The sequence below is a fragment of the Chaetodon auriga genome, chromosome 4 (assembly GCF_051107435.1).
Source record: "Chaetodon auriga isolate fChaAug3 chromosome 4, fChaAug3.hap1, whole genome shotgun sequence".
NCBI classification, from domain to species: domain Eukaryota; kingdom Metazoa; phylum Chordata; class Actinopteri; order Chaetodontiformes; family Chaetodontidae; genus Chaetodon; species Chaetodon auriga.
In genome coordinates, this window is record NC_135077.1 from 11,988,286 (window position 1) to 12,014,567 (window position 26,282).

Sequence of the window (26,282 nt, forward strand, 5' to 3'; positions counted from 1 at the left end):
AGTAGGGACCAGAAACTAGGGATCAAAAACTTTCTGTTTCTGTAAGTTGAGTTTTGTACCACATGGTTAAATGAATGGAAACCAATGGCTGTCTGGAAGGTTTGTACAGATTCATATCAATCCACAACACATATTCTAGGATTATTTTCAGTGAACTAAAGCTATGCGATGCTGGTAGAGTTAGTCTATTGAGTAATGAGTTGATTGAAGTCATTTTTCAAGCCAAATGTCAAAATATTGAAAAGTTTCATCTTCTTCAATCTGACATTTTGCTTCTTTTCTGTGTTTTATTACACTATAAACCAAATATCCTTTAGCGTTGGACTGTTGATCAGACAAAACAAGATGTTTGCTTGGGCTCTGGGAAATTACGATGGGCACTTTTCACTGTTTTCTGAGATTTACTCTTTAATGTCAAGAACAAGTCATTGCATTTCAGTAGTCATTTTCAGCTGTCATGCTGGGCTTTAGCATGAGAGCTGCAACAATAATTAAACAATACTTGTGAAATGCTGAGATTCTTTGAATAAACACAGAAATACCCAAAATTGCTTGAAAACCTTTAATTCTTAAGGAAAATGACATTTAAGTTAAAATGAGTTAATAAACATATGAAGCACACCTGTTTTATACTGTGGAAATGCAGCATTACAGAGTACTTCAGCAACACATTAATGTTGGAAATCTATGAGGACTGTTAAGTAAAGCTGAAAGTTCCTCAGAAATCTGTTTCATTATGCAGATACTATAATTTATTTTGCTATAGAAACATAATTCTTCACATAAAAGTGGCTATTTATGATCATGTTAGCATTTCATTTCCTTTAACTTTAGTAAGCGTATCCACGTGTTGCAGAAATGGATTCAGTTCAAACTAGGGAGCAAAATGTTTTTGTCTCCTTTTCCCGCCTCTCATCCACTTCACGCCTTTGTCGGCATCTACGGAGACAAATAAACAATTTAAAGCAAATATTATTAATTTATCACGCTCTTGACATTTGCTATATATTCACATCAATAGTCATTTCCACTATGTGCAAACTCTGACCAAACTTTAACACATAGAGTAATAACTACATTAATAAGTACCTGGCTTGTCTGTGTGGGCTGGTCCTGCTGGAGAGGTTGCAGGGGATCCTGGGATGGAAGAGGATTGGCATCGAATGAGGGAATCTGAAAAAGAAGAAAAAGAAAACTTAATGCAGAGAACTGAGAGAAAAGTGAAGAAATACTCAGAATCAACCCCAAAAAAACACTGAGATATTTGGGTTTGTTTGTTTTTTCCTTTTTCTCACATTTGGGATTTGCTGGGGAATATTTTGAGGGGGGTAATCAAATGGGAGCACCTGTGAAAGAACAAATAAAAGTGTTAAATATTATATATAAAAAATATGACAATCAATCAGAAAAGGCATAAATTAGAATAAATGTCTTACATTTGGCATGTGAGGGACATTTGTCATAGGAGGTATGTTTGTCATAATCTGGAACACAAGCAAATACAAACATTTAGCACCACACCATGTAAAATGATGTAGAGGTCACTTCATATTTACAGGATGCATTATACAATATTTCAGAGATTAAAATGTTTACCCTTTGCTGGGAGAAGTCATAGGGGTAGTACTGCAAATAAAAAAACAAAACAAAACAAAAAACAGATGCACAAAAATATCAATAATGTTCTTCCAACAAGTTGCTGATTGCACCAAATGTGCTTTGACAAGCAAAAATTTAAGTGTTTTCAGTCCCAATAGTGTCTGTTATCTGAAAAAACACTTACGACTTCCACACTCTGTCTGCCGGGTGGCTGAGGAATGGAGTATTTGATGAAACCATGAGTGGGAAAGGGCTGCAGACAGAGAGGAAAAAAAGAAAATCAAATCAAATCAAATTTAAAGCAGTGACTGGTTTGGTGATATTTTTCCCTTTTTTTTTTTTTTTTTCTAGAAGATGTAACATGTGCATGTGCTGACCTGTCCAGGGTTTGATCCACCTGCACCAGGAAATCTGTGGGGATAAATCTTACAAAAAGGGAAAAAATAGGCATAAACTCTAAGCATGTGTCATGATCACAGCTACAGGAATGTTTTTAATAGCAAATCTCAGTGAAATGAAAGCCTGCATATGAGCAACAAAGAGTTTGACATACTAGTTCCACACTGTAAGCGCCAGGTATTCCAGGTTGTGGTAGAGCTGCGAACGGGTTTTTCACCTGAATGCATGTAAAAACAACAGTGAATGCCACATCGCAGTGTGTCTGCTGTGTCTTCATATCTGTATCACATGGAAGCTGTGCTCAGTCATGTATGTGTAACCTTCATTTCTGCATGCTAAAAACAACAACCTGTCACGCAGAAGTTACAGCACACAATGTGCATGATTACCTGTGAGGGTGGCACCTGTTGTCTGGAACCTGCGTAATGAGGCAGGTAATGAAAGAAGGACTGAAAGTAAGGCCAAAACAGAATAATTAGGTCAAAGAAGCATCACAACTTCGCCTGATTTAGAAATTTAAGCGCGCAACCTTAAAACTTACAGGTGCAGCTGAGGCTGAGCCAGCCAGACAGAGGCAGAGGATGGCCAATTTCATTTTCACAGATTTTACCACGTCCTGCAGACGCAGTTCATCATTACATTAATAAAAATCCAATCCAAGTCATACCAGATGGCTGCCGTCAAAAAGCATGCACAAACTTACATTGAAGTTTTTCATAACTCACCTTCTTTGAACAAAAACACCACTGGAGAGGATGATGAACGTCGATGTTGGGGATGATGCCAGTCGATCGTATCTTCCACTGAGTTACTTTGTCTTTTATAGGGCACCAGCTCACCTGAGAGCCAATCACAGTTGATGGGAGTGATGAGTAGGTATAGTGCAGGTGTCTAGTCCTCAGCTTTACTAAATGACCAGTGGTCAAATCCACTTTCTGTGTAATAGCAGACTTGGTTTGATTACACCGTCTAGAGCAGTGCACACCTCCACTCTGCTTGCTCCTCATTCTGCCAGTATGACAGCGACAGCACTGAAGCTGCAATATTATGTCTATTACTTGTGTAAATGTAATAGAAAATGTAATATTGTTGCATACATTTTAATTGTGTTTCACAGCAGAGCAGAACAACTTCACAGAGACAAATCTGTCCAGGCAGATGAGAACGTGCACAGAAGATGGAATTAAACTCCCATGTCTTTAATTTTAACTAATTACACATTAAAAAATATGAAAGCAGAGTGGAAACCCTCTTGAGGATTTGAAGATAATTCAAGCTATTAAAGCTTGAATAATCTTCAAATGTTTTTAATCATACCTATTGAGTTTGTAGAGAATTAGTCAGAAAGCAGATTTTATAATAATCTTATTACAAAATGCTAAACATGATTCATGATTTATTTATGATGCAATCAGATTAGTAAAGTTTAGCATCAGTATGTTTTTATTAGTGTAACATCTCATATTTTTGTTTGTTTGTTTTTGTTTTTAAGGAAACAACCAGAGCAAAACAGATGAGTTATTGTTATTTATTTTGAAGCACAGTTATAGCAAATTTGATTGAAGAAACAAAAATGCACAGTGACTCAAAGCACACTCATAATTCATCGCATAGCACCATTTTTTATTTCGTGACGTAGCACGTTTTCCGCTTTCTTTCATAGAAAAGCAAAGAACCATTTGAAGAACACGTTTTTCCGCTTGAAATTGCAGAGCACCATTTTCTTTTCAAAGGCTTAGCATCGTATTTTTCATAGTTTAGGAAACAGCAGTGCTGGCTGGTCATCTCTCACTGGGTTCTGGTCACCTAAAGGAGGAGGAGAAGCAAATAGATCTTAACTGTTCCATATTCAGAGACTCAGTCACACAGAAAGAGAATATGAAATGCCCAGATTCAGTTTCATAAATGATTTTGTTAAAACCCCAAAGTTTGAACTATGCAATGAAAAAGGACACTCTGAGTGTGTGTGTGTGTGTGTGTGTGTGTGTGTGTGTGTGTGTGTGTACCTGTGTATGCACAAACGTGTGCACATCCTGCTGACTCTGATTTGTTTAATCATCGTCATCATCATCATCTCCGGTGGGTTTGGCAGCCTGAAATGACAGAGGCTTCTGATGAGCCAATCAGGACTGATGATGGTCTCTCTTATGACTGCTAATGAGTAGATATTTCTCAACACCTCAGCAGAAATATTTGGATGACTGTTTCTCTGACGCAATACTCATTTATTAGAATGAACCCGTTGCTCTCATCACCGCTTCAGCAGAAGCAGCCATTTGAATCTATTGTTAAAATCAAGCAAACCATTTATATGGTCGACAGCTGACAGAGACAAAGTCTTACTGATTCTTCAGTAAACTTAAAATGGCTTAAAATACAGATCCATAGTCATTCTTACAGGGGCACTAGCAGCAATGATAGGTTCAACAGGGGCAGCAGGGGCAGCAGGGGCAGCTGGTGCTGCTGGAGGTGCAGCAGCAACAGGATCAGCAGGAACAGCAGCAGGAACAGCAGCAGGAACAGCAACGGCAGGACTTGGCAGGTCAAAACCGAAGGGGTAGAACTGGAACAAGGGACAAAGTGAAAAAAGACCATCAGTTCAATAAAATAACACAGTTTCTGTCAGAGGAATAAAAACCTGCGGGCACTTACCACGTCCTTGGTGTCTCTGCCGTTTGGCTGGAGGATCTCCTGCTTGATGAAGCCCCGGACCTTTCAGTGAAAACACATGCAGGCGCACACATGCGCTTAAAAACTATAATAATACTACTCTGTGGTCTTTGAAACGATCTTTTGTTGGATCATTTTTCTCTTTCATTCCATCTTAAATTCTTCCTTGCGTTGGCAAAGTGCCGTATGCACCTACTAATCAAAGCAATACTGTGTCACTCACAGGTCCGCCAAGAGGCTGTCTCTGGGCATCAACTGGCAGCAGCTGGAAATGAAAACAGTTAAGATTATCAAAAAAGAGTGATTGTTGAACAAAATTAATTAAAAAAGGAAATAAACTCTATAAATAAGCTCTTACAACGTCCAGAGATTCCGGTGCGGCTCCAGCAGGAATAGCCTGGGCTGCCTGTGAACATAAAATTAATAATTTTAAGATGAGCATAGAATATGAGAAAAGGCAGCAAACTAGAAGTAAAAGAGCCAGCACCAGCCTCAGCTATGAAGACATCACCATCAGCGGTGAGGACATAATAGCAGACCTGCGTGCAGAGCTTATTCAGTTTGAAAATGTGTCTTTTCCTGTGGTTTCTGTGCATGTTATACACCAGAGCTGTGTCTTACCATACCTGAGCCGGAGCGTAATGGATGTCAAACTCCATGAACATCTGCTGCTGTAAAGAAGAGAAAATGCTGCAGAATTAATGATCAATAATTGAGACAAACTTGCATTGCTAAATATCATTAACCAATAACATGATGATGCACAAGAAACAGTTTCCAGGATAACTGAGGTACTGCTGATAAAGATTATATGATATGATTGAAAGCTCCAAACAGCAACATGGACATTGAGGTAAGAGTTTTATTTACACTTTACAATGCTAAAATATGCATGAGAGAGAAATAAGATATAGAAATGATTTTCTTACAGGGGCACAGACAGCCACCCCAAGGATGCAGGCAGCAAGCAGGATGAATTTCATCTTGAGTTAATCTGTCAAAGACATTTCTTGACTTATTAGACAATATTCACTGCATTACTTAGATTTAAATGATCATTATTTTAAAATGTCGTCTAAGAGCTTCATATGATATTAGTTGCCTACATTACCTTTCCTTCCTGGCAGCACACGAGTACTGATGGATCGTTGAGGAGAGGTGTGAGTACAGGAGAGAGATTTACTCCTATTTATTTGCTGACAGAACAAAGGACGAGCAAACCTGTGACATGTACTGGTGATATGCCAAGGATCTGATTTTTATGATTACAAAACTGGCAGCTGTACGTCTGTGAGATATCCCATAATACATTTTTGGCTTGAAATACACATTAATCATATTTGATCCCTCGCTGATGTGTTTTATCAGGTGCCCCCTTGCGACATCATTTACACTTAAAAAGGGCACAGGTGTTGCACATGAATAGGGGTCAAATTCAGTAACATTATCAGACATTATGATGTGGCCATAATATATATTTAATTTTGGTGGTCGTTCTGAAATTTCCCATATTTTTTACAGACCTCCTGTGTACCTGCTATGGTATACTGTATGTAGGTAGTAGACTGTATTACAGCTGAAGATGACAGGATGATTGTTATGATTATGTTAGTTGTGCCATTTATACATACATCCTTCATGATAATCACAACATGCATGAGGCCTCTTAAGACTTCCTGTTTTCTACCCACACTGCACACTTGACTATAGTCTGACTTAATGGCTTTGGTGGAACAGTAAATTGGTGACAGCTTGAAAACACAGACCTCAAACAGCCATTCTGTATGTGAGCGTGTGGGGACCCTTAAGTGCTGCTCGTGGGCCAAAATCCATTAACTGTGAAGAAAAGGACTCAGCGTGATGATTAGATAACCTCTTAGATCACGGCGTCACTGGGCAGAAAACGCTTTCTGACTCAAGAACTTTGAATTTAGGCAAATAAAAATTCTTAAACTGGAGAAGCTACTACACAATTAAAAACACACAATTGAAAAACAATCAAAATTTAAAGACCAATTGAGGACAATAAAGATGTGTTTTCTTGATATGTGCCTTGAGTTGGTAGCAAAGTCCTCTGTAGGACAGTTTTGTCGCACTGTATGAACATGATCAGGTTGTTGCTGAGAATCAATCCTCTCAGTTCTGCAAAGTGTTTTAGCATCTTTCATCTCATTGATTTGGTTGTACAGCATCTTTGCTGTGTTGATTCAGTCTCGCCACTGCCATCAAACCCATTTTCAGCCTCTGCAGGCAGCTGTTTTCAATGTAAAAGCTCTATTAAACCCAAAGAGGAGAGTGAAATATTGGATTTTTATCGATCAGGTGGACAAAAACACCAGTTCAAATCAACGTTAATGTTACTCTGTGTCTGCTGGATGTGCAGCACATTCGGCATATCAACTAAAAAGGTGTTAATAGGTCAATGTTTTGTTCTCAGCTTGTTTTCAGTGCTCCTAAGTGGTCAAAAAATCAGTTGCACAGGTTGCAAGATAAGATTATATTTTAAATTAAAATCATGAAAACAAGCAGTCGATACACATTATTTAAAAGGGGGAAACAATTCACAATTCAGACTTGGTCTGTTGTTATTTTTTATTAGATATCATTAAATTAAAAAGAAAAAGAACAATTGTAACAAATGAAATAAAAGGTTCACAGATAATAAATTGCTACAAGATAATGGGAATGGGCATGAGAAACTGTAGTGACACACTGTTAGTCTGTGGATTTCATGAATAATATGTTAAGTGTTGTCTCAGTATGAGTTAACTGTGTTGGTGGCTGCACGCTCAGACATGGTTTCCCTGTGTGGGCTGGAGTTTGGGTTTTTGGACAGTGACTGTCTCCTGTGTTGGTCTCTCCAAACCTACAGGGACCCTATTAGCGTTCGGCTGTGGTCCAGAGCTGGCCGGCCCCTGTGTCTGTGGGACTCCAGCTGACGAGGTCCCCACCGTTGGCACGATGCCCTGCAGTTCTGGGTTTGTAAGCCCAGCGGCCTGATTCACAGGCAGAACGACTCCTGCGGACGGGTTTGTGAGCACAGTGGGCAGGTACACGCCCAGCTGGCCTATTTTAGCTGCCATCTGAAAGGGAGACGAGAGGAAAGATACTATAAGACGCGAGGGAGGGGGAAACAACTGGATCGTCACAAGGATCACTGAGTTCACTGCGTAGACTGTTTGAACAAGCTGAGAGTCAGATAAAAATCTTGGCTTTGTGTTACCTCGAGTTCCTCCGAGCTAAGACTGCCAAGAACAGCATTCTGGGGAGAAAAATGACATCAAATAAAAATAAATAAAATAAAACATAATCAGAGAGAAAATTATGAAACCAGACTGAGCATTAATCATGATTATATCTACGTTTACAGAGTGCATTTTGCCTTTACCGTGGGTTGCTGCAGCAGGTACACAATTACAGGATTCTGTGGATGAAAATAATACAGTGTGAGGATATTGCAACATTTGCTTTCCCTTCTGCCTCATTTCGAAGTAGAATAACTTATCTTTTTTATTGTATGAACAATGCATTCTGATTTAACTTTATAAAGATACCTGTTGTTGCTGAATTGGCTGAGGTGCATTTCCTGAGGGAGCAGCTCCAGAAGGTGTTTCTGCAGGTAACACTAGACTGTTCGGAGGCTGATTTGCTGGGGTTTGTTGAGTTTGTTGAAGAGGTGATGCAAGAATCATTGGGAAACCATATGGGGAAAACTGGCAGAGACAGCAGACAGTTGGATAGAAAGGATTACAATTACAGTATGAAAAGCACGCTGAAGGCAAAACAGCTTCCACCCCAGAGCCATAAATCAAGTGACAGACTGTGGCAGAAGGACAGATCTCTTTATTTCCACAATACTGTCTGTTATGACCTGTTCACTTCACCTATCCAGTATGAGTTGACATGTCAGGAAAAACATTCTATCATGCAGCACATAACAGCACATGCAATACTTTTTGAAGTGTGTGGAATGATCCATCTTGAAAAAACACAGACTGTAGTGTATTTGTTGATAATATCTTACCAGCTGATTGCTATGGGGTGATGAGAAAAGAGGAAAGTGCCTATAAGGAGGGAACATCTGAAAAATACGGCAACAAAACAAATTTGAACACTGTTTCTGGGATTGATGCTATTCTTGTAAGTACTAAAAAAAATGATAACCAAATAGAGAATGGCTCTATGACGGAGTTAAATATTTTGTTTTGTTTGCTGTATATTTTTCTTCTCCTGTCCTACCAGAGGCTGCTGTGGGAGTATCGGCAGGTTAGCAGGTTGGAACCCGTGAAAGGCAGGCTGCGGATGGATGGTCACTGGACTGCCCCCTAGTGGAGACCAGGTGTAGTGCTGCATGAGAGGCAGGAACTGGGGGCCAGCCACCTGCTGGGGTGGTTGCTCCACCTCAGGGGAAAGTGGGGCCGGCGTCTGAGTGTCAGGTCTCTGGTTTGTGGCTTGGGTGGCTCCTCCTTGTGAAAGGAGGGAAGGAAGGACATTAGGACGGGTCTGAAAATATAAAAGAAAAATTTCAACACAATAATTGTCACAGCAGATTTCACATAATGTGAATGAAATAAAATATATTCAGATGTTCTTAAAATATAGTCAAGACTACTTACTGGTACTGCAGACGCCATTATGGAAAAATACGACAGTAGGACTGTGATAATCATTTTGAAAAAAGAAAAAAAAAATCAGTATGGTTTTGAAATTGGTTCCCACAAGATCAATGAAAGCTGAGAGGAATGTCCACTTAGAGCACTTGAGTAAATTCAGTGAAACACAGTGAGCAGGAGCATTGACTTATGCACTGCTCACCGGGCCAAACAACCAATGACAGAACAGACATGACAGACATGACTGAAGAAACAGACAAATTTTACCTAATCTTCTGGTTTGAATGAAACAATGACATGGAAATCCACTGCATTCCCTAAACTGCCTGTTTTCCTTCAATTATAATGCTGTAATGTCTACAGAAATGAATAAACAAGCATATAGAGCCCAGGACTTGTGGTTTTCCTGTTAGCCGGAGCACCTCTGGGTGCGGCTGATGTGTCAGTGTCTCCTGTTGTAATTATAGTCAAAGCAAATATGTATAATGTGCAACAAAACAGAAAAAAAGATGAATAAGGAAATGGTAGAAAAGAAGGTAATGTGCCGTTGTGAACCTTCGATAAGCATCAAATTCTGATGTAGAAACATGATATGAAGGGTGAATAAATGAATGCAGCACACAAAGTGATCAGTGACTCTTAATACTCGGGATGTTTAATAAAGTTTCGTGGTGTAAACTCACATGAGTGTACAATTGCCAACAAAAACTGACTTGGTGTATTTTGGTAAAGCATGTCACAAAATGGCATTTTACTCGATACATTAAACATTTCTGTTTTATCGATACCTCTTACTAAAGCAACAAAGGGTTTATAATACAGGGTGACTGGTTTAATTTGTTTTTTGCCAAACATTATAAGTGCTGAGTGATGAGACAAGTTGGTTTGGTAACAACACAGCAGGCTTGATACTCTTATTACTGTCATTTTTAATTTTCTACAGCGAGGTGCTCAACACATGACATTTCTGCCACGTTTGAGTCATATGCGCTTGATTCAGGAATATGTCAAAAATAAGTAAACCAACAGAAGATGCTACTACGCCACTAGATTAAAATATATTTCTCCACAAAAAACTATGGCAGCAATTATCCTGCTTCAAAATAAATCCTACGATACAAATTATAAAACGTGTAAAAGTTGTTGTTCAGTGCATGATTCAAAAGTATTGACTTTGACCAGACTCTGCATGTTGCTTGGCTTGGTTTACATTATTTAACAAAGATTGTAAGTTGAACATTCATAATGAGCAGCTGTGCAAAACCCAGTGTTTCAGTACAAATATACCACATAAAAGGACTGTAATTAAGTTGTACATTGAGAGACGGGTGTGTATCTGTGAGAACATTAAGGCAGTCGTACGTATTTTTGTCAAAGTTCCTGCGAACAAATGCTGCAAAGAGTTGGCAGTGCAGTGCGACGGATGGGAATATTAGTGGAGATGCTGAGTCATGATAAAAGTACAGTGTGACAGACTTCACTGATGAAGCAAAGAGTCAGGTATTAAAGGCTCGGCGCTCATCCCTTTCTTAAGCTGTGTTGATACAGGGATGGTGATGTGCGTGCCCACTGAGTGGATATTACAGCGGTGTGTCGTCAGCACCTTCCCACAGGTGTCTCCAGCACTGCGCTGAGACCAACCTCCAACAAAACTCATAATTACACCCTGACGTCGCGCCTGTCTGGATTGTATATGTTCCAAATCACAATATATCACTACATTCTTCAGGTTCTATACAGACTGCGAAAAAAACGCTGTTCAACGACACAATATGGTGATTAAAACGAGATGAAAAGTGATCAACGCGAAAAGGAGTGAACAGAAAAACACATGTGACTGTGGAGAGGTTGCGATACTACTAACACACACACAGACTACACTTTCTGCTGTTGGAGAAGGAAGTAAAGTAGTTTAATCTGCTGTCCCTTCTCTCACATCAGCAGTTTAGCCGCTGTCTCCTCGGCTCTCAGTGGTAGTGACAACTGTGGTCTGTGTGGTTGTTGTAGTTGGGGCTGGGGTTGTTGTAGTTGGGGCCAGGGTTGTTGTAGTTGGGGCTGGGGTTGTAGTTGGAGGTGAAGGTGGGGCAGTAGGTGGTGGTGGCGGCAACAGACCAGGAAGCAGCTCCAAGAGTAAATTCCAGTTAATATCCGGCTTGAGATAAGGCCAATTATTGCCACTCTGCAGCAAAATCAACACAATAAGAGATTTTTAAAAAAATCAAAGCTGTTTTGCTCTATTTTGACTATAGTTTGAAAATCATAGGATTAATTCAACTCTTACCTCATTGCTGTCAGACTCGCTGCAATAACGATGATAATTTGTTCTTACCTCATTGCTGTCTGAATCACTGCTATCATGAGAGTTCTGCAACAGACGTTAAATAAAATATTGATATGTTTTTCATATTAACTGAAAATGATTCAGAAGCTCTTAAGATATTAACAAGAAAACAGCATGTATCATTTATTTTTGTACTTACAACTACAGCAGAGTTGATCAAATAGAAAATCGTCAGAAGAAAAACCTTCATCCTGCGCTTCAATCTGTAGTTCAGATCCCTTGAAAATCAGGCGCCTGCTGCCACAAGTGTAAACTGCTGAATAATGACTAAAATATTAAACCTGTGTTTGTTACCTTCAAGCTGGTCGATTCAGGAAACTCCATTAGCTTTTAAAAAGCCTCCGTGTGCCCACATTGCTCTCGCACTTTAAAGGTGTTACTTCATGTCAGATGTGGTCGGTCTCATGGCAGCCGCCGGAGACAAAACCAAAATAGGCGTGAGCTCAATTTCATTACCCAACTAGACTGTGTTTCTGCGACATTAAAGGCCCACATCCTGTTGATAATCCTCAGAGACTTAAAGTATTTTCTGAGCTGCATTAACCCATAAACCCAATTTGTACAGCTGATCACACACACACACACACACACACACACACACACCTCCACTCGTTTTCTTTAAAGAAAACAGCATTTGAATTCTGACTAAAACACAGAATATTAACATGCTGTCACACATTACAGTTATATTTGGAGAATAATTTCAAACGTTTGAGGTCAGACTCAGGGAAGGCTGATGTTTTTGAAGCGCTCTGTACTTACGAAACAGTAGTATCTGTTGCCTAGAGCTATATTTCCACCTGCAAAACAATACTTGCTCAATCCTTTCCAAATACCGTAATCATTCTGTTTACTCATGGTGGACCTCTTTTATTTCCTCTATAGCAGTAATTAAACTTTATGATCTGTTGCAAGTGTCACCCAGAAGTTTTATGTCCGACTATTTAGAGATTTAAAAAGTGTTTATTTCCCAAAGATGGGTGAGAGTGTGGAGATGAACACTGGTATTAATACTTTGATACATAAAAGCAGAAAAGTGATGGTTCAGATGGGAGGATTTATGAGAAGTAGAGCCCAGTATTTGCTGTTAAGTGCACCTTCAAACAGTGCTTTATAACAAACCTTGTAAGTGAATCTGAAGGCTCAAAGTTTCTCCTGTTGTCACTTTGGTCTCAATATGATGATAATTTGTTTTTCTATAGCTGCATTTTAAAACACTAATTTGTCCTCCGTCTTTAATCGCATTCACACGCACTACCCTTGAATTGAGATGAAACAAATTTTCACTTTTGGTGTGCTGGATGAAGGGAGAGAAGATGCCATATAGTAAAATTCATAGCCTCTTTGCCTCTGAGAAGAGAAGAGACTGTTCAGAACAGACATCATAAACAGACGTTTCCCCTGAGGGACAAAAGCAAAATGAATCAAGATAAAATCTGATCAACACACACCGCTGATAAGCAGCTCATAAAGATCATGTTGGCAGCAGGTTTAATGATGTGTAGTTTCCTGACACGCTATATGTTCTGTAATGCAGTCAGACAGTGTTCGACATGTGATAAAACCAGGAGTTTTATTGTCTTTACAATCATGACACACGGCCAAACTTTGTACAAACTAATGAGTGAGGATAACCTAAAGATACCAAAGGTATGCTGAAACAACATTATGCAAGAACGGGTATTTTTTGCGATTTGGTGCCCCCTACAGCTTCAGATTGCAATTCACCATGATGGTTTCTGTGAAGACTGGGATGTTATGGGGCATTCATAGTGCATTATAATGCATTCATAATGACACTCATGAACACATAACAGTCATGAATTTCAAGTTCAACTGTCTTGTGGATGCTCTTAACTATTATACATTATGACTGCCTATACTCACCTATACAGACTTTAGCAATCAACCATAGCAGAGATTCAAAGTATTCTATAATAGTCCATGCAGTATCATCAGTTATCATTTCTATGTTAAGTGATGTACATATTGATGCATCAATAATAATGTACGTTTCTTCTGTACTTCTCTGTTCAGCTGTTATTGTCATCTGTTCATGACACTATCCAGGTTTTTTCCATTTACTCCACTCTTGTTTCTGGTAATATAAAATATGTCTCTCCACAAGTGAGCAGCTTCACACTTCCTGTCAGGACACTGAGATTAGACCAGAGAGGAAAATGATCTCTTGTCGTTTGGAAACTGCCACCATGTTGGGTTTTTTTTTTTTTTTGTTTTTGTTTTTTTTGGGGGGGATGTTTCTCTGCTTAGGCCAACCCATAAAAAAATTCAAATTATGGTGCTCTCAGCCCTGGTGTGAAATCGAGGTGAAGATGCATCACTGGAGGAAACCTGGTATTACAGGAATCAAATTTCAGTACAACACGAGAAACAGCTACTGACACAGTTGACAAGAGCAATGTGACAATGCAAAAGATTTCATTCAGTGGGAGACAGATTCAGTCATCACCAACAGAGAGTATCAAAACATGAAAGTGTTTATGTCAAGATTTTTAATGGATTTTGACCTAACTCCTACAAGGTGCCTAGGTGCATATCTGACTTTTGTAAACAGTGAAATACATGAAGTCAAGCGAGCAAGTGATGCAGAACCAAGTGACACCAGAAAGCCTGCAAACTAGCTTCACCTAATTAGCTTTAGCTTGGCTGTACACTGGCCTGACCAACCCGTCCTCATCCCCTTAGCATTAAATACCACCACTTTGGCACATCCCTCAACATCTCACACAAGGGTACCTTGTGCATTTCTTTGAGACAGTGCGGCTGACTTAACTACACCTAGGATGTGGATTTTGGATGCGGTTTTTGGATTCCAGGTGGTCCGCAAACAGTGGAATGACAAAATGTCAGAAAGAATGGAGCGATAGCCCTGTTGGAGTGCCGAGTGGCAGACCTGGAACAGTGTTTCTGCATGAACAACCAAGTTGTCATCAATACCCGTGAGGGCTGTGGCAGCAGACGGTGGTGAACTCATAAGCCCCGATCATTAGGGAAGCTACAGAGCTGGACAAGTAAGGACAACTCAGGACAGCTTGTAGAGCGTAAAGCATGACTGACATTTCGTGACAATGATGTTCTATGTATGCATTTTCTTGTTTTGTGAGTACAAGGTGGTGTAGGTGTATCCTGAGTCAGTCTTTTGTTGCTCCTGTCCTGTTGTTTGAAACATGTTACTGGCATCAAATTCAGAATAAGCAGATATTTACAAAAATCAATAAATGGAGTAAAACTTTGAATATATTGTTTTTGCTTTCAATTAAGCATCCGAACTTTTTGGGAATCGGAAATGTATGCTGATGAAGCAACTTTGTTTAGTGCATCACCAACTTTTGCGAGGCTCAAAGAGAAAGTAGAGGATGTGGAGTTGCAGATCATTACTGAATGGGTGAAAATGAACAGATTAGTACTGAGCATTGTCAGCACGAAATGCATCATATTTGGTAGTAGGAATTTTCTCGCTCATGCCACTGTGATCAACTTGTCTATAGATGGGACATCAATTGAAAAAGTCACTAAAACCAGATTACTGGGTGCTAAATTAGATAACTTGCTGTCTTGGGCTGACCATGTTGATTACATTATCTCCAAGATGGGAAAGGGCATTGCTTTTTTAAAGAAATGTTCTGAATATGTTCCATCTTCCTTTATGATTGATGTTGTTAGGTCACTTGGTCTCTCAAATCTGGAGAACTACCAGGTCAATTGGTCAACTGTAAAAAAAAAATGTTCAAATTGTACAGAACAGAGCTGCCAAATTAGCTCTTTATTGTGTTTTCCATATCAATGTGTGTGAGAAATTGAGTCAGGAGGATAACATAACCAACGTAACCTGTTGATTGCAGTTGTGTGTTTTTCCACTCATTGAAATTTCAGGTAGATTTGTAACTGTGACACATATTACACATTTGTGAAATGTATTTATTTCCTCCACCAGGGTTTTCAGTCAGGCATACAGTACATACAGTCATTTCTTTCTGCCAATCAGAGAAGACAACACAACACCTCATATGTTTTGCAATGTAACAATGTCATTACAAAACAGACAAACCAACAAATGTCCAAACATTTCTCTGTAATCCACATGCTGCCGTGCAAAGGAATTAGAAGCATTGTGTTTGTTTGCTCTGTTGGTTTCATGCATAGGTTAATGAATCACCCAGACAGCTGTGATTAAATACCCTGTGGTCAGAGAAAAAGGGTGGATAGCAGTTCCCAATGGTTGATTGATTGAAAAATTCAAAAACAAATAGACTGGATATCCAGTAAGCAGATAATATTTAGGTGCACTTAAAAGTACAGTATAGAATATAGATACAATATATAGTAGGACTGCAGACACATAAATATACAGTGATAAAGTATACATGAAAATGCTCCAGGTGCCAAAAGTTGCAATACAACTCCAATTAATTTGAATCTTTTTTAACCCTTTAAACTGTGTCCTCAATCTCCATCTGCCCGCTTCACTGTAACATTTGCAGTTTTTTCAGTCAAAGATGAAAGGTTTTATTACCAATCATCCAAAATATATCTAAAATGTATCAACCTATTAAATTAAGACATATTGGGATTTACTTGTCAACACATGGTCATGCCTAAACAACTGAATAGGCCCATGGCCACTGAATCCCAAAATATCATATCACAGCTGGAAAGTACCAATGACAAGCTGGCTTGATAAAGCAGACCTTGAAAGTGGACCATCTCCATACCAGAGCTTCCTCCTCATGTCGTTAACATTGTGAAACGGTCACAGTTTGCTGAGGAGTAGGCAACAAAAGTACTTTACTTTAGAAAAAAAATCATAGGTTAAAATGAGGAGATGGCTGTTAGGTACATTATGCAAGTTTAAATATGTTTTTGTCTGGCCCATCCAGCCACCCCATGTTCCTCCAAATGTGGACTTTCTTGCTGATTATACAATGTCACCTGACTTCATCCTTTGCTCAGTTCATAATTACTACAGCCATTAGAGGTTTCTGCAACAATAAACATAAATAATGGTTGCATTAACTTGCTTGCAAGGTCCACCTACACAGCCGTTCTTCTGGTGAGGATGGACTCACATCAGTCTATATCACCTGGTAAATGTTTTTTATTAGCAATTACCATAATAACAAGGACTCAATGTAACATAATAATAAAAAGAATAAAAATAACCGTAAGTGTCATTTTGTAATTGATAGGGCAAAAATGTTCACTTTACTTGACACAGATTTATTTATTAGATTTTTTCAGAGCTTGTGTGTGGTTTGTTATCTCTCAACAGGCAATAACTTTTTTTTTTTTTTTTATCTTTTGCGGGGTCTTTTTAGCCTTTATTTGACAGGACATTATGGAGTGGATAGGGCCACAGGTTGGAAGCAAACCCGGGCGTAGCACACACTCTAGCAGCTGAGCCACCAGTGTGTCCCACAACAGGTTATGTTCTACTTTGGATGATGTCGTTCAAAGGCAGAGGTGTTAACTGTCATTGGACGTTGTATAGTCATTGTGTTATGTAGCTGGGTGATTGAATTGTTATGAGTTATTTTGCGTTGCACTGCATGTCCTTTGCACCTGTGTGTGGAGAAAAGCAGGTATCCGGCATGTGTGAATATTCATGTTTGTGTGTGTGTGTGTGTGTGTGTGTGTGTGTGTGTGTGTGTGTGTGTGTGTGTGATGGGCATGCTCAATTTAGGCACAATTACAGGACAAACTGTTAACTCAAAATGTAATAACTCAACTCAAATCATTGCAGAAAAAGAATGAAAATCTTGACTCCCTCAGGATCAGTTCCTCTTCCTCACAATGCCAGATTTCCATCAAGTAAATTCAAGCTCGTTTGTCTTTATTCCCTGCAGCAGACACGCTATAGGCATCAGCCCAAGGATTGGTAAGTGATGTCACCATCATATCAGAGATCTTCTGTGTGCTACACATACACGTCCGCTTATAGCGGTGGCATCACTGACTGACTTTCAGCAATTTTATTTGAGACTGCAGCAGAACTTGAGCTTCAGAGAAGCTTGGGAAAATGTAACTTGTGTGGACGCAATCCTTGATCAGTAAAAGAGCTGAGCTACTGAAAAGCTATTTTACCCAGAAAACAGCGATGCTACCACCATGCTACTGAACTAGTAGCCCAAAAATGAATCTTTCCAATATGTATGGATTTGCATTTCAGAAGTTTATTCAGAGGATACTACAGAGAATACAATGATTCTGACAGAATGGTGACTGTGAAAACACAATGACAACATCACTGAAATCTAAACAGAGAAAGAAGCAGTCTTCATGACAAACTGACACAAAACAAAGCTGATGTTAAAAATCAATGTCATTCTATACTGTTGTCATTCACTTTCTGATCCCAACATCAGATTTTATTTTGTAGTTGTAGTGGCTGCTGCAGTAGTAGTAGTTGTAGCTACAGTAGTTGTAGTAGGCGCTGCAGTAGTTGTAGTAGGTGCCGCAGTAGTTGTTGTAAGGCGTGAGGCAAGGATAGAAAAGAGCCGTAGGAACAGCTGATTCACTTGATTCTGATTCAACAGTGATTCCTTCAACAAAATCAGAAACATAGATTGTCAAATACAAAGCAGAGAAGTTCTTTTTAGGAATTTTACAGTAATTGACATTCAGGTGTTTTGAATGTTGGAATGAAAGCACTCACGTCACTGGAGGAGTCTGACCGAGCAAATCGTTTGTGCGCCGTCTCCATCTGTACAAAATCCACAAGTCATATTAGATATTGCCTGCATTATACTATCACAATAATAGTAATGCTATCAACATATAAGAACACTGGTATTGATGCTGAGTATCAGAATGTTGCACTTACAGGATGAGCCAGAGCGAGGCTCAGGAGGCATCCAAGCACAAATACAACCTTCAGCATGGTTACACCTGTTGAAAAGAAAGACTTGTTCAGATGAACAACTCGTCCAAAATATCACCAAAATCACGATTCCACCAGCCTCATACAGAAAAAAGAGAGAACAATGATTCACATAACTACCTTCAAGTCTGCACAATGTCAGCTGACTGTCTCGCAGATGGTCCAGGAGGTTGGTGCAGTGTTGCTCTGAATGTTGAGCTTTTCTTATATACAGTTACAGGAGTGGCTGTCGTTTCATCAGCATACAGCATTGTTGAGAAAGTGCAATCATTAGGAAATGTTCCACTCCCACATTTCAAGGTGAGGAAATAGGCAGGTCAGGTATTCTGGAGACACACCTGGAGACTGTGATAGGTACACTATATTTAATAACTCATATAAGAAATAATGCATTACTATCAGTTGGACTTTTCTCAAAGTCCGAGCACATTTTTGTAACTTGTTTTGTATTTTTTTCTTTCTTTTGACTGTCCTTATCCCACCTGCATGATATCCTTTTGTCTATTGAAACCCAGCTATGCGTCTGAGTCACTATTTTGTCTCTTTAATAAAGTATAAATCCAAAATAGAAAAGAAAGGTGACTCAGGTGCCGATCAAAATGTACAAATGATCAGTGAGAATCACTCAAAATATTCCTATACTGCAGTAATCCGGTTTAAGGTTGTAAAAAATATTGTTTTTAATATTACACAGCACACATATACAGCAGGAAATTGTAATAAATAAAACTTAGTCTATTTACATGTGAAGTGATTTGATTCTAACTCTTTGCTCTTGTTTCGAAAGCTTTTTTTCATTGAAAATATTAGATATGTAGAGTCTCAAAAATGCCTGCTGCTCAGTGTATCCATCAGTGAATGGATAGACTCCACATGTTTCAAATGCTGTAGCATAAATTTACATTATGTGCTTTTATCCAAAATGAAAGTACTATAAAGATTTGCAATCTTATCTAAAAACTACAACATTTGAAAATACAGCAACAACATGAGAGTAACATAGAAACAGAAAGGGTAAAAGACAGATAAATATGCATAGACCCCAGAGGGAAAAAAGAAAAACAGAAAAGACTTTTATGTCCACTTTTAAAGAGAAAATCTACTTCAACTGATCCAATCAGCTGTCAAAGGTGTTTTGGTTCTCTATTCACCCTAAATTTGTGAAATATGGTGAAATTGTATCCGCTGTCCATGCAAGACAAATCTAATTAATTCTTTGGAAACAGTGGTGTTCACTGGACATGATTCATGTACACAGTTTAGCATGAGAAGTTGAGCAAAGTTCTGCTAAACCCTCTGTATGCTTTCTGCCGGAAACTTTGATGAGCTTCCAAGGTCAGAGTGCCTGCACCAGCATCTGGCCTCATCTGACAGTGTGGTTGATCAACTCAGCAGCTGGTGTGTGTCATCTTTGTTGCACTCAGCTCTGAAGTAAGAGGGAGGTGTTTTATTTCAGCCAGCTCACTGTATCATATTTTGGGATTTGGTGGGGCTATAAAAATTTGGAGAATTAGGGAGTATATTGGGAAGGGAGTGTATGATTTAATATCTAATTTCCCGTGGCGTTTATTTTTATTGTAACTGCAGTTTCTATTTCAGTTTCTTTTAGAGATTAGATTTATGAATGATACCAAACAAGTATTGTTTTACCAGGTTAAGTGTATCGGGTCTTGTATCAAACCCCACAAGGACCTGGGCCCGATGTGGAATCCTTGCAGACTCCCCTGACATCCGAAGGAACTGAGGTCTGCTGTATTTTATTTAATCAGCTGTAGAGATCAGGTAATTTCTCACCACTTGCAAGAAGTTATTGTTGTATTCCAGCACGTTAGTGTTGTTACTGACTACTAACTGCTACTAACTGTCATTTATCACAGAAATTCAACTTGATGCATGCTGTTGTTAAAAAGTGAGCATAAACGTACATTAGTAAGAGGTTATTATATTGTTTTCCAGCAAGTTCTTATACTTTCAGTGTCAAAAATGTTGATAGAAAAGCTGTCATGACATTGTGCGAATGTGGTTTCTATTTACAAATGTATATCCTCACAAGATACCAAAGCTAGTGACCACAGGTTTGAGGGGGCACTCAAGCTAGCCTGCTAGAAGCAAGGCCAACTGACAGCTGGGCCACCTGTTGAGAACCATAGAGAATGCCTACTGCTGAGAAGCTCCCCAAACCAGCTCCTCAAAGGGAGTGAATGCAGCCATATTCAGTCAGTGGAAGTGGGTGAAAACATAGACGGAGTCAAACAAGTAGCTGCTCAGTAGATCTCTCCTAGAGATGCCCCTTTCCACAGCATGCAAATGGCTGCAATTTCATTTGCGGAGTTTGCCCACACTCCAGGCGGCACTGGTACTCCCACTCCCTTGTACGCTCACTGAATGACATGTGTTGCAGTGGGACAGCCTCTGACAGTGGTTCACTCAAAACGTGGATGACCTGCAACTTTTTGTGACTAAATTCAAACAAAACTGAAGTTATAATACTTGGCTTTGAACACCTTTGAAACCCACTTTTTGATGACATAGCAACTCTGGATGGCATTACACTGTCCTCCAGCACCACTGTAATGAATCGGGGCGTTACCTTTGATCAGGATATGTTCTTTAGCTCTCACATAAAACAAATTTCAAGGCCAGCGTTTTTCACCTACCTAACATTGTAAAAATCAGACATGTCTTGTCTCAAAACGATGCAGAAAAACTGGTCCACGTACTTGTCACTTCCAGGCTGGATTTTTGAAACTCCTTATTCTCAGGCTACACCAATACATTGCTCTATACTGCCAAGCTGATCCAGAACGCTGTGGCATGTGTCCTGACAAAAAGAAGGAAAAGAGATTGTATTTCTCCCCAAATGACCTCTTCTGTACTGGCTCCCTGTCAAAATCTAGAATTGACAGCCCCTTTCAATCTTGCTTTCAATCTTTCAATCTAGCTGTAGTAGAATATCTATCTAATAATATTTATGAGAAATATCATTCTATACACATTCATTCAATTTTCATACAAATGAATTTAAGAAAAACACACATATTTGGTCCATGTTTTGCATTTATGAAGTTTATTTAGCAGATACTACAGAGAATACAGTGATTTTGATCTATATGTCTAAATGAAGCAGAATGGTAAATGTGAAAACACATTCACCGTTGAAATTTGGAAAGAGAAAGAAGCAGTCTTCATGACTGATGGACACAAAAATGTGTTAAAAATCAGTGTGAATGGCCATAGAAGTGTCATTCATTCATTCATGCTTGCTGGAGAAGGGCCAATAGTAACTGGATTAACTGCTGCCGTTGGGACAGTGTAGTTGTTGCAGCTGTTGTAGTAGTTGGTGCAGTTGTAGTAGTTGTTGGTGCAGCTGTTGTAGTAGTTGGTGCAGTTGTAGTAGTTGTTGGTGCAGCTGTTGTAGTTGTTGGTGCAGTTGTTGTAGTAGTTGGTGCAGCTGTTGTAGTTGTTGGTGCAGTTGTTGTAGTAGTTGGTGCAGCTGTTGTAGTTGTTGGTGCAGCTGTTGTAGTAGTTGGTGCTGCTGTTGTAGTAGTTGGTGCAGCTGTTGTAGTTGTTGGTGCAGCTGTAGTAGTTGTTGGTGCAGCTGTTGTAGTTGTTGGTGCAGCTGTTGTAGTTGTTGGTGCAGCTGTTGTAGTAGTTGGTGCTGCTGTTGTAGTAGTTGGTGCAGCTGTTGTAGTTGTTGGTGCAGCTGTAGTAGTTGTTGGTGCAGCTGTTGTAGTTGTTGGTGCAGCTGTTGTAGTAGTTGGTGCAGCTGTTGTAGTTGTTGGTGCAGCTGTTGTAGTAGTTGGTGCAGCTGTTGTAGTTGTTGGTGCAGCTGTTGTAGTAGTTGGTGCAGCTGTAGTAGTTGTTGGTGCAGCTGTTGTAGTAGTTGGTGCAGCTGTAGTAGTTGTTGGTGCAGCTGTTGTAGTAGTTGGTGCAGCTGTTGTAGTAGTTGGTGCAGCTGTAGTAGTTGTTGGTGCAGCTGTTGTAGTAGTTGGTGCAGCTGTTGTAGTAGTTGGTGCAGCTGTTGTAGTTGTTGATGCAACTGTTGTAGTAGTTGGTGCTGCTGTTGTAGTTGTTGTTTCACCTGCTGCTGTAGTTGATGTACCTGCTGCTGTAGTTGATGCACCTGCTGATGTAGTTGATGTACCTGCTGCTGTAGTTGATGCACCTGCTGATGTAGTTGATGCACCTGCTGATGTAGTTGATGTACCTGCTGCTGTAGTTGATGCACCTGCTGATGTAGTTGATGCACCTGCTGATGTAGTTGATGTACCTGCTGCTGTAGTTGATGTAGCTGCTGTAGCTGTTACACCTGCTGCTGTATTCACTGATGTAGCTGCTGTAGTTGTTGTTTCAAATGCTGTAGTTGTTGGAGCTGCTGCTGTTGTTGTTGCAGCCTGGGTGCTGGTACACTTCAATAAAATCAGAAACATTCATTGTCAAATATAAAGCAAATGAGTCAGGAATTTTACAGTAACTGACTTTGAGGTGTGTTGAATGTTGAATTCTAGATGGTCAAGAAAGCACTCACCTCATAGGACCCAGAGTCAGAGTGAGAGTGAGAGTGAGAGTGAGAGTGAGAGTTAGAGTGAGAGTTAGAGTGAGGGCGAAAGTGAGAGTAAGGGCGTGAATGAAAGTAAGGGCGTGAATGAGAGTAAGGGCGATGGTGAGGGCCTCTCCAACCATATCGCTTTTGCGAAATTTCCATCTGTAGAAAATCCACATTTCAGTCACACATTAGATATTGCCTGCATTATACTATCACAATAATAGTAATGCTATCAACATATAAGAACACTGGTATTGATACTGAGTATCAGAATGTTGCACTTACAGGAAGAGCCAGAGCGAGGCTCAGGAGGCATCCAAGCACAAATACGACCTTCAGCATGGTTACACCTGTTGAAAAGACAATAATGAAGACTTGTTCAGATGAACAGCTCTTCCAAAATATCACCAAAATCACCATTCAGCATTCACCCACCAACCTCATACAGAAAATACAGAGACCAAAGAGTCATATAGCTACCTTTAAGTCCTCACAATATCAGCTGACTGTCTCGCAGATGGTCCAGGAGGTTGCTGCAGCGTTGCTCTGAATGTTGAGCTTTTCTTATATACAGTTACAGGAGTGGACGTCATCTCATCAGCATACAGCATTGTTGGGAAAGTGCAATTATTTGGAAATCTTTCTTCCACCTCCACATTTTAAGGTGAGGAAATAGGCAGGCCAGGTAATGATGAGAGACACACCTGGACAGTATGATAAGTGCAATTATTTAATCATTAATATTATAAATAGTGTATTGAAGCCAGTTGGATTTGTCTCTAATTCTACACACTGATAAGAAATTGACAAATGATTACTGATAATCACTGAAAAAACACATTGCACAGAAATCCACTTAAAGGTTATACAAAAATATTGTTTCCCTGTTTTACATAAAAATACAGCAGAAAAATAGAATCAATAAAACTATAGTACAGTCTGTTTGCATGTAAAGTGACTTCATCCTAACTCTCTTTCATGCCTGCTTAATTAAAAGTTTTTGTATTATATTGTAAATGACTGAAATGATTAATAATTCAGAATTTTAAAAATGTCTTTCAAAAAAATGCATCATGATTTACAGACATTGAGGAGATATTGAGTGAAAGCCCCACATCAGCATTTTCAACTGGTTCTCTTCGGTCGTCCCTACATGATAGTCGACATATTTTGTTACCATTCAAAGAACATGCTCAGTGTATCCACCAATGAATGGATGTACCGCAGAGGTTTCACAGGCAGGCAGGCACAAAATTTTCTTTCAAAAAATGTTTTATGATATAAAGCAAGCATGAGTACTTTATTGGTCTCTCTCTTTGCCCATTAACCCTTCAACTCAAGAACTATTCAAGATTTCACTGGAAAATGTACTAAAACATATGTTGTTGATTTACTGTAGAAACATTTTGACTTAATATCTCTAATTTGTAATAATAATAATAATAATAATAATAATAGTAAACTTTATTTGTATAGCACATTTCATATGAAAACTGCAGCTCAAAGTGTTTTGCAACAAATACATCACGTGCACCAAATGTTCAGATAAAGAAGACATAGAATCAACATAAAATAGGAAGGAGATTCATGGAAAATAACGTGGAACATAGAACCCACTTGATGCTTAAGAAAGACAATGGATAACATAAGGTGGAAAATAAAACTGCTGAGTAATAGTGATCAAATAAAGTTAAAAATAGAACAATTAAAAGAAGTACAGCAGTGCAAAAGTTTCAGCTCTGCAGGAAATGCAGAAAGTCAAAGCTAGTAAAAGCCTAAAGTGTAGTTTTTAGCTTTCTTTTAAAAATTTCTTGCAAGCTGCTTCAGTGATATCTAGGCAGTGTGTTCCAGAAGTTCGGGGCATAATTACCAAAGGCTGCATCCCTGATTTTGTTTTGGCTGTTGCTGGAAACCTCCAATACACCAGCAGCAGATAATCGCAGTGATCTTGAAGTCAGAGTTAGCAATGTAGCTTGGTCCTTGACGATTAAGGGCTTTGTATACACGGAGGACCTTGACATCAATTCTCAGTGGGGTTTTTCTGGGAGGCCAGTAAATAGAGCGTTACATTAATTGAGTTGGCTTGAAATAAAGGCATAAATCCCTTTTTCAACATCTTTTTGATTTAGAAATGGTCATACTTTAGCTATGTTTCGAAGATGGAAAAACGTTTTCCTCACCATGTTAATGTGAGAGTTGAAGCTTTGATACAAACGTAGGATAACACCAACTCTGATGTCATCCAGGACGTGAATTTCCCGAGATTATTAAACAGCATTTCTCTTTTTTGTTTCAAGGCTGACTAGTAGGATTTCAGTTTTGTCTTCATTTAACTTCAAGAAATTATCCAAAAGAGAGTTAGTAATGGAGTCGACAGCTACAGCATCATTTGGTTCAGCACAGTACAGTTGTGTGTCATCTGCATAACTATGGAAACATACATTGTGCTCTGTAATGACATCACCAAGTGGCAGCTTGTATAGTGAGATCCGAAATGGCAGTTCTCTTGTATGCTACCAGCCCAGCACCATCTTTGACGAGTGTCCAACGTCACCAGTATCTGCACCAGTATCTGGCCTCATCCGACAGAGACAGTGTGGATGATCAACTCAGCAGCTGGTGTGTGAGTCATCTTTGTTGCACTCAGCTCTGAAGTAAGAGGGAGGCGTTGTATTTCTACCTGCTCACCATCTCACATTTCGGGATATGGTGGGGCAACATATAACAAATATTGGGATTAAGGTAGCGTATCAGGGAGGGAGTGTATCTTAATACTTTAATTTCTCATTTCCCACAACATTTATTTATGTTGCTATTGCATTTTTATTTGTTTATATTTGAATTTATATTGAGAAACATGCTGAACCAAACAAATTTTGTTTTGCCAGGTTAAATATCAGGTCCTGCTTCATGGGTCCACAAGGGCCTGGGTCCAGTCTGGGGTCCCTGCAGACTCCGCTGACATCCAAAGAAACTGAGGTCTGATGTAATTTTAGATTTGGATTTTATTTCATCAGCTGTAGGGATCAAGTACTTTCTCACCACTTGCAAGAAGTTATTGTTGGGTTTGTGTTGTTACTGCTACTAACCACTACTAGTTATTTAACACTGAAATTCAATTGTGCTAATGTGGGTTCTGATTAAGGTTGTAGGCACATCATTAATTTTAAATGATTAACATGTCTAGACACTGTCAGCTGAGTGGTGGACAGCTTA

At 39.3% G+C, this 26,282-nt stretch overlaps 3 protein-coding genes and 1 long non-coding RNA gene across 10 annotated transcripts; all 4 read right to left on the minus strand.

Annotated features, from left to right (window-relative positions):
• Window positions 1-745: 745 nt before the first annotated feature.
• Window positions 746-2,776, minus strand: scpp5 (secretory calcium-binding phosphoprotein 5). Its single transcript, XM_076729449.1, has 11 exons — window positions 2,724-2,776; window positions 2,540-2,614; window positions 2,388-2,447; window positions 2,153-2,215; window positions 1,977-2,024; window positions 1,784-1,852; window positions 1,597-1,626; window positions 1,437-1,484; window positions 1,296-1,346; window positions 1,090-1,173; window positions 746-939 (listed from the first exon to the last, which is right to left on the minus strand). The coding sequence occupies exons 2-11, from the start codon at window positions 2,591-2,593 to the stop codon at window positions 922-924; spliced, it is 525 nt and encodes a 174-aa protein (XP_076585564.1). The 5' UTR covers window positions 2,594-2,614; window positions 2,724-2,776; the 3' UTR covers window positions 746-921.
• An 847-nt stretch (window positions 2,777-3,623) lies between these two features.
• On the minus strand, window positions 3,624-5,819 carry scpp7 (secretory calcium-binding phosphoprotein 7). 2 transcript variants are annotated; one of them, XM_076727347.1, is made up of 9 exons: window positions 5,780-5,819; window positions 5,598-5,662; window positions 5,295-5,339; window positions 5,027-5,074; window positions 4,892-4,933; window positions 4,651-4,710; window positions 4,397-4,561; window positions 4,005-4,091; window positions 3,624-3,804 (listed from the first exon to the last, which is right to left on the minus strand). In XM_076727347.1, the coding sequence occupies exons 2-8, from the start codon at window positions 5,649-5,651 to the stop codon at window positions 4,050-4,052; spliced, it is 456 nt and encodes a 151-aa protein (XP_076583462.1). In that variant the 5' UTR covers window positions 5,652-5,662; window positions 5,780-5,819; the 3' UTR covers window positions 3,624-3,804; window positions 4,005-4,049. The 2 variants fall into 2 exon arrangements, with proteins under 2 accessions (XP_076583462.1, XP_076583461.1); XM_076727346.1 differs by lacking the exon at window positions 5,780-5,819 and having other exon boundaries at window positions 5,598-5,701.
• Window positions 5,820-7,268: 1,449 nt separating this feature from the next.
• On the minus strand, window positions 7,269-12,092 carry ambn (ameloblastin). 6 transcript variants are annotated; one of them, XM_076727411.1, is made up of 10 exons: window positions 11,917-12,092; window positions 11,762-11,825; window positions 11,563-11,646; window positions 9,285-11,460; window positions 8,908-9,171; window positions 8,693-8,749; window positions 8,223-8,381; window positions 8,057-8,092; window positions 7,892-7,930; window positions 7,269-7,751 (listed from the first exon to the last, which is right to left on the minus strand). In XM_076727411.1, the coding sequence occupies exons 4-10, from the start codon at window positions 9,336-9,338 to the stop codon at window positions 7,458-7,460; spliced, it is 903 nt and encodes a 300-aa protein (XP_076583526.1). In that variant the 5' UTR covers window positions 9,339-11,460; window positions 11,563-11,646; window positions 11,762-11,825; window positions 11,917-12,092; the 3' UTR covers window positions 7,269-7,457. The 6 variants fall into 6 exon arrangements, with proteins under 6 accessions (XP_076583526.1, XP_076583527.1, XP_076583525.1 ...); XM_076727412.1 differs by having other exon boundaries at window positions 9,285-9,325; window positions 11,218-11,460; window positions 11,762-12,092; XM_076727410.1 differs by having other exon boundaries at window positions 11,611-11,646; window positions 11,768-12,092.
• A 5,715-nt stretch (window positions 12,093-17,807) lies between these two features.
• Window positions 17,808-18,695, minus strand: LOC143320215 (uncharacterized). The gene is made up of 4 exons (XR_013077133.1): window positions 18,641-18,695; window positions 18,464-18,528; window positions 18,296-18,343; window positions 17,808-18,182 (listed from the first exon to the last, which is right to left on the minus strand). It is a non-coding gene; the product is annotated as an uncharacterized LOC143320215 (long non-coding RNA).
• Window positions 18,696-26,282: the final 7,587 nt, after the last annotated feature.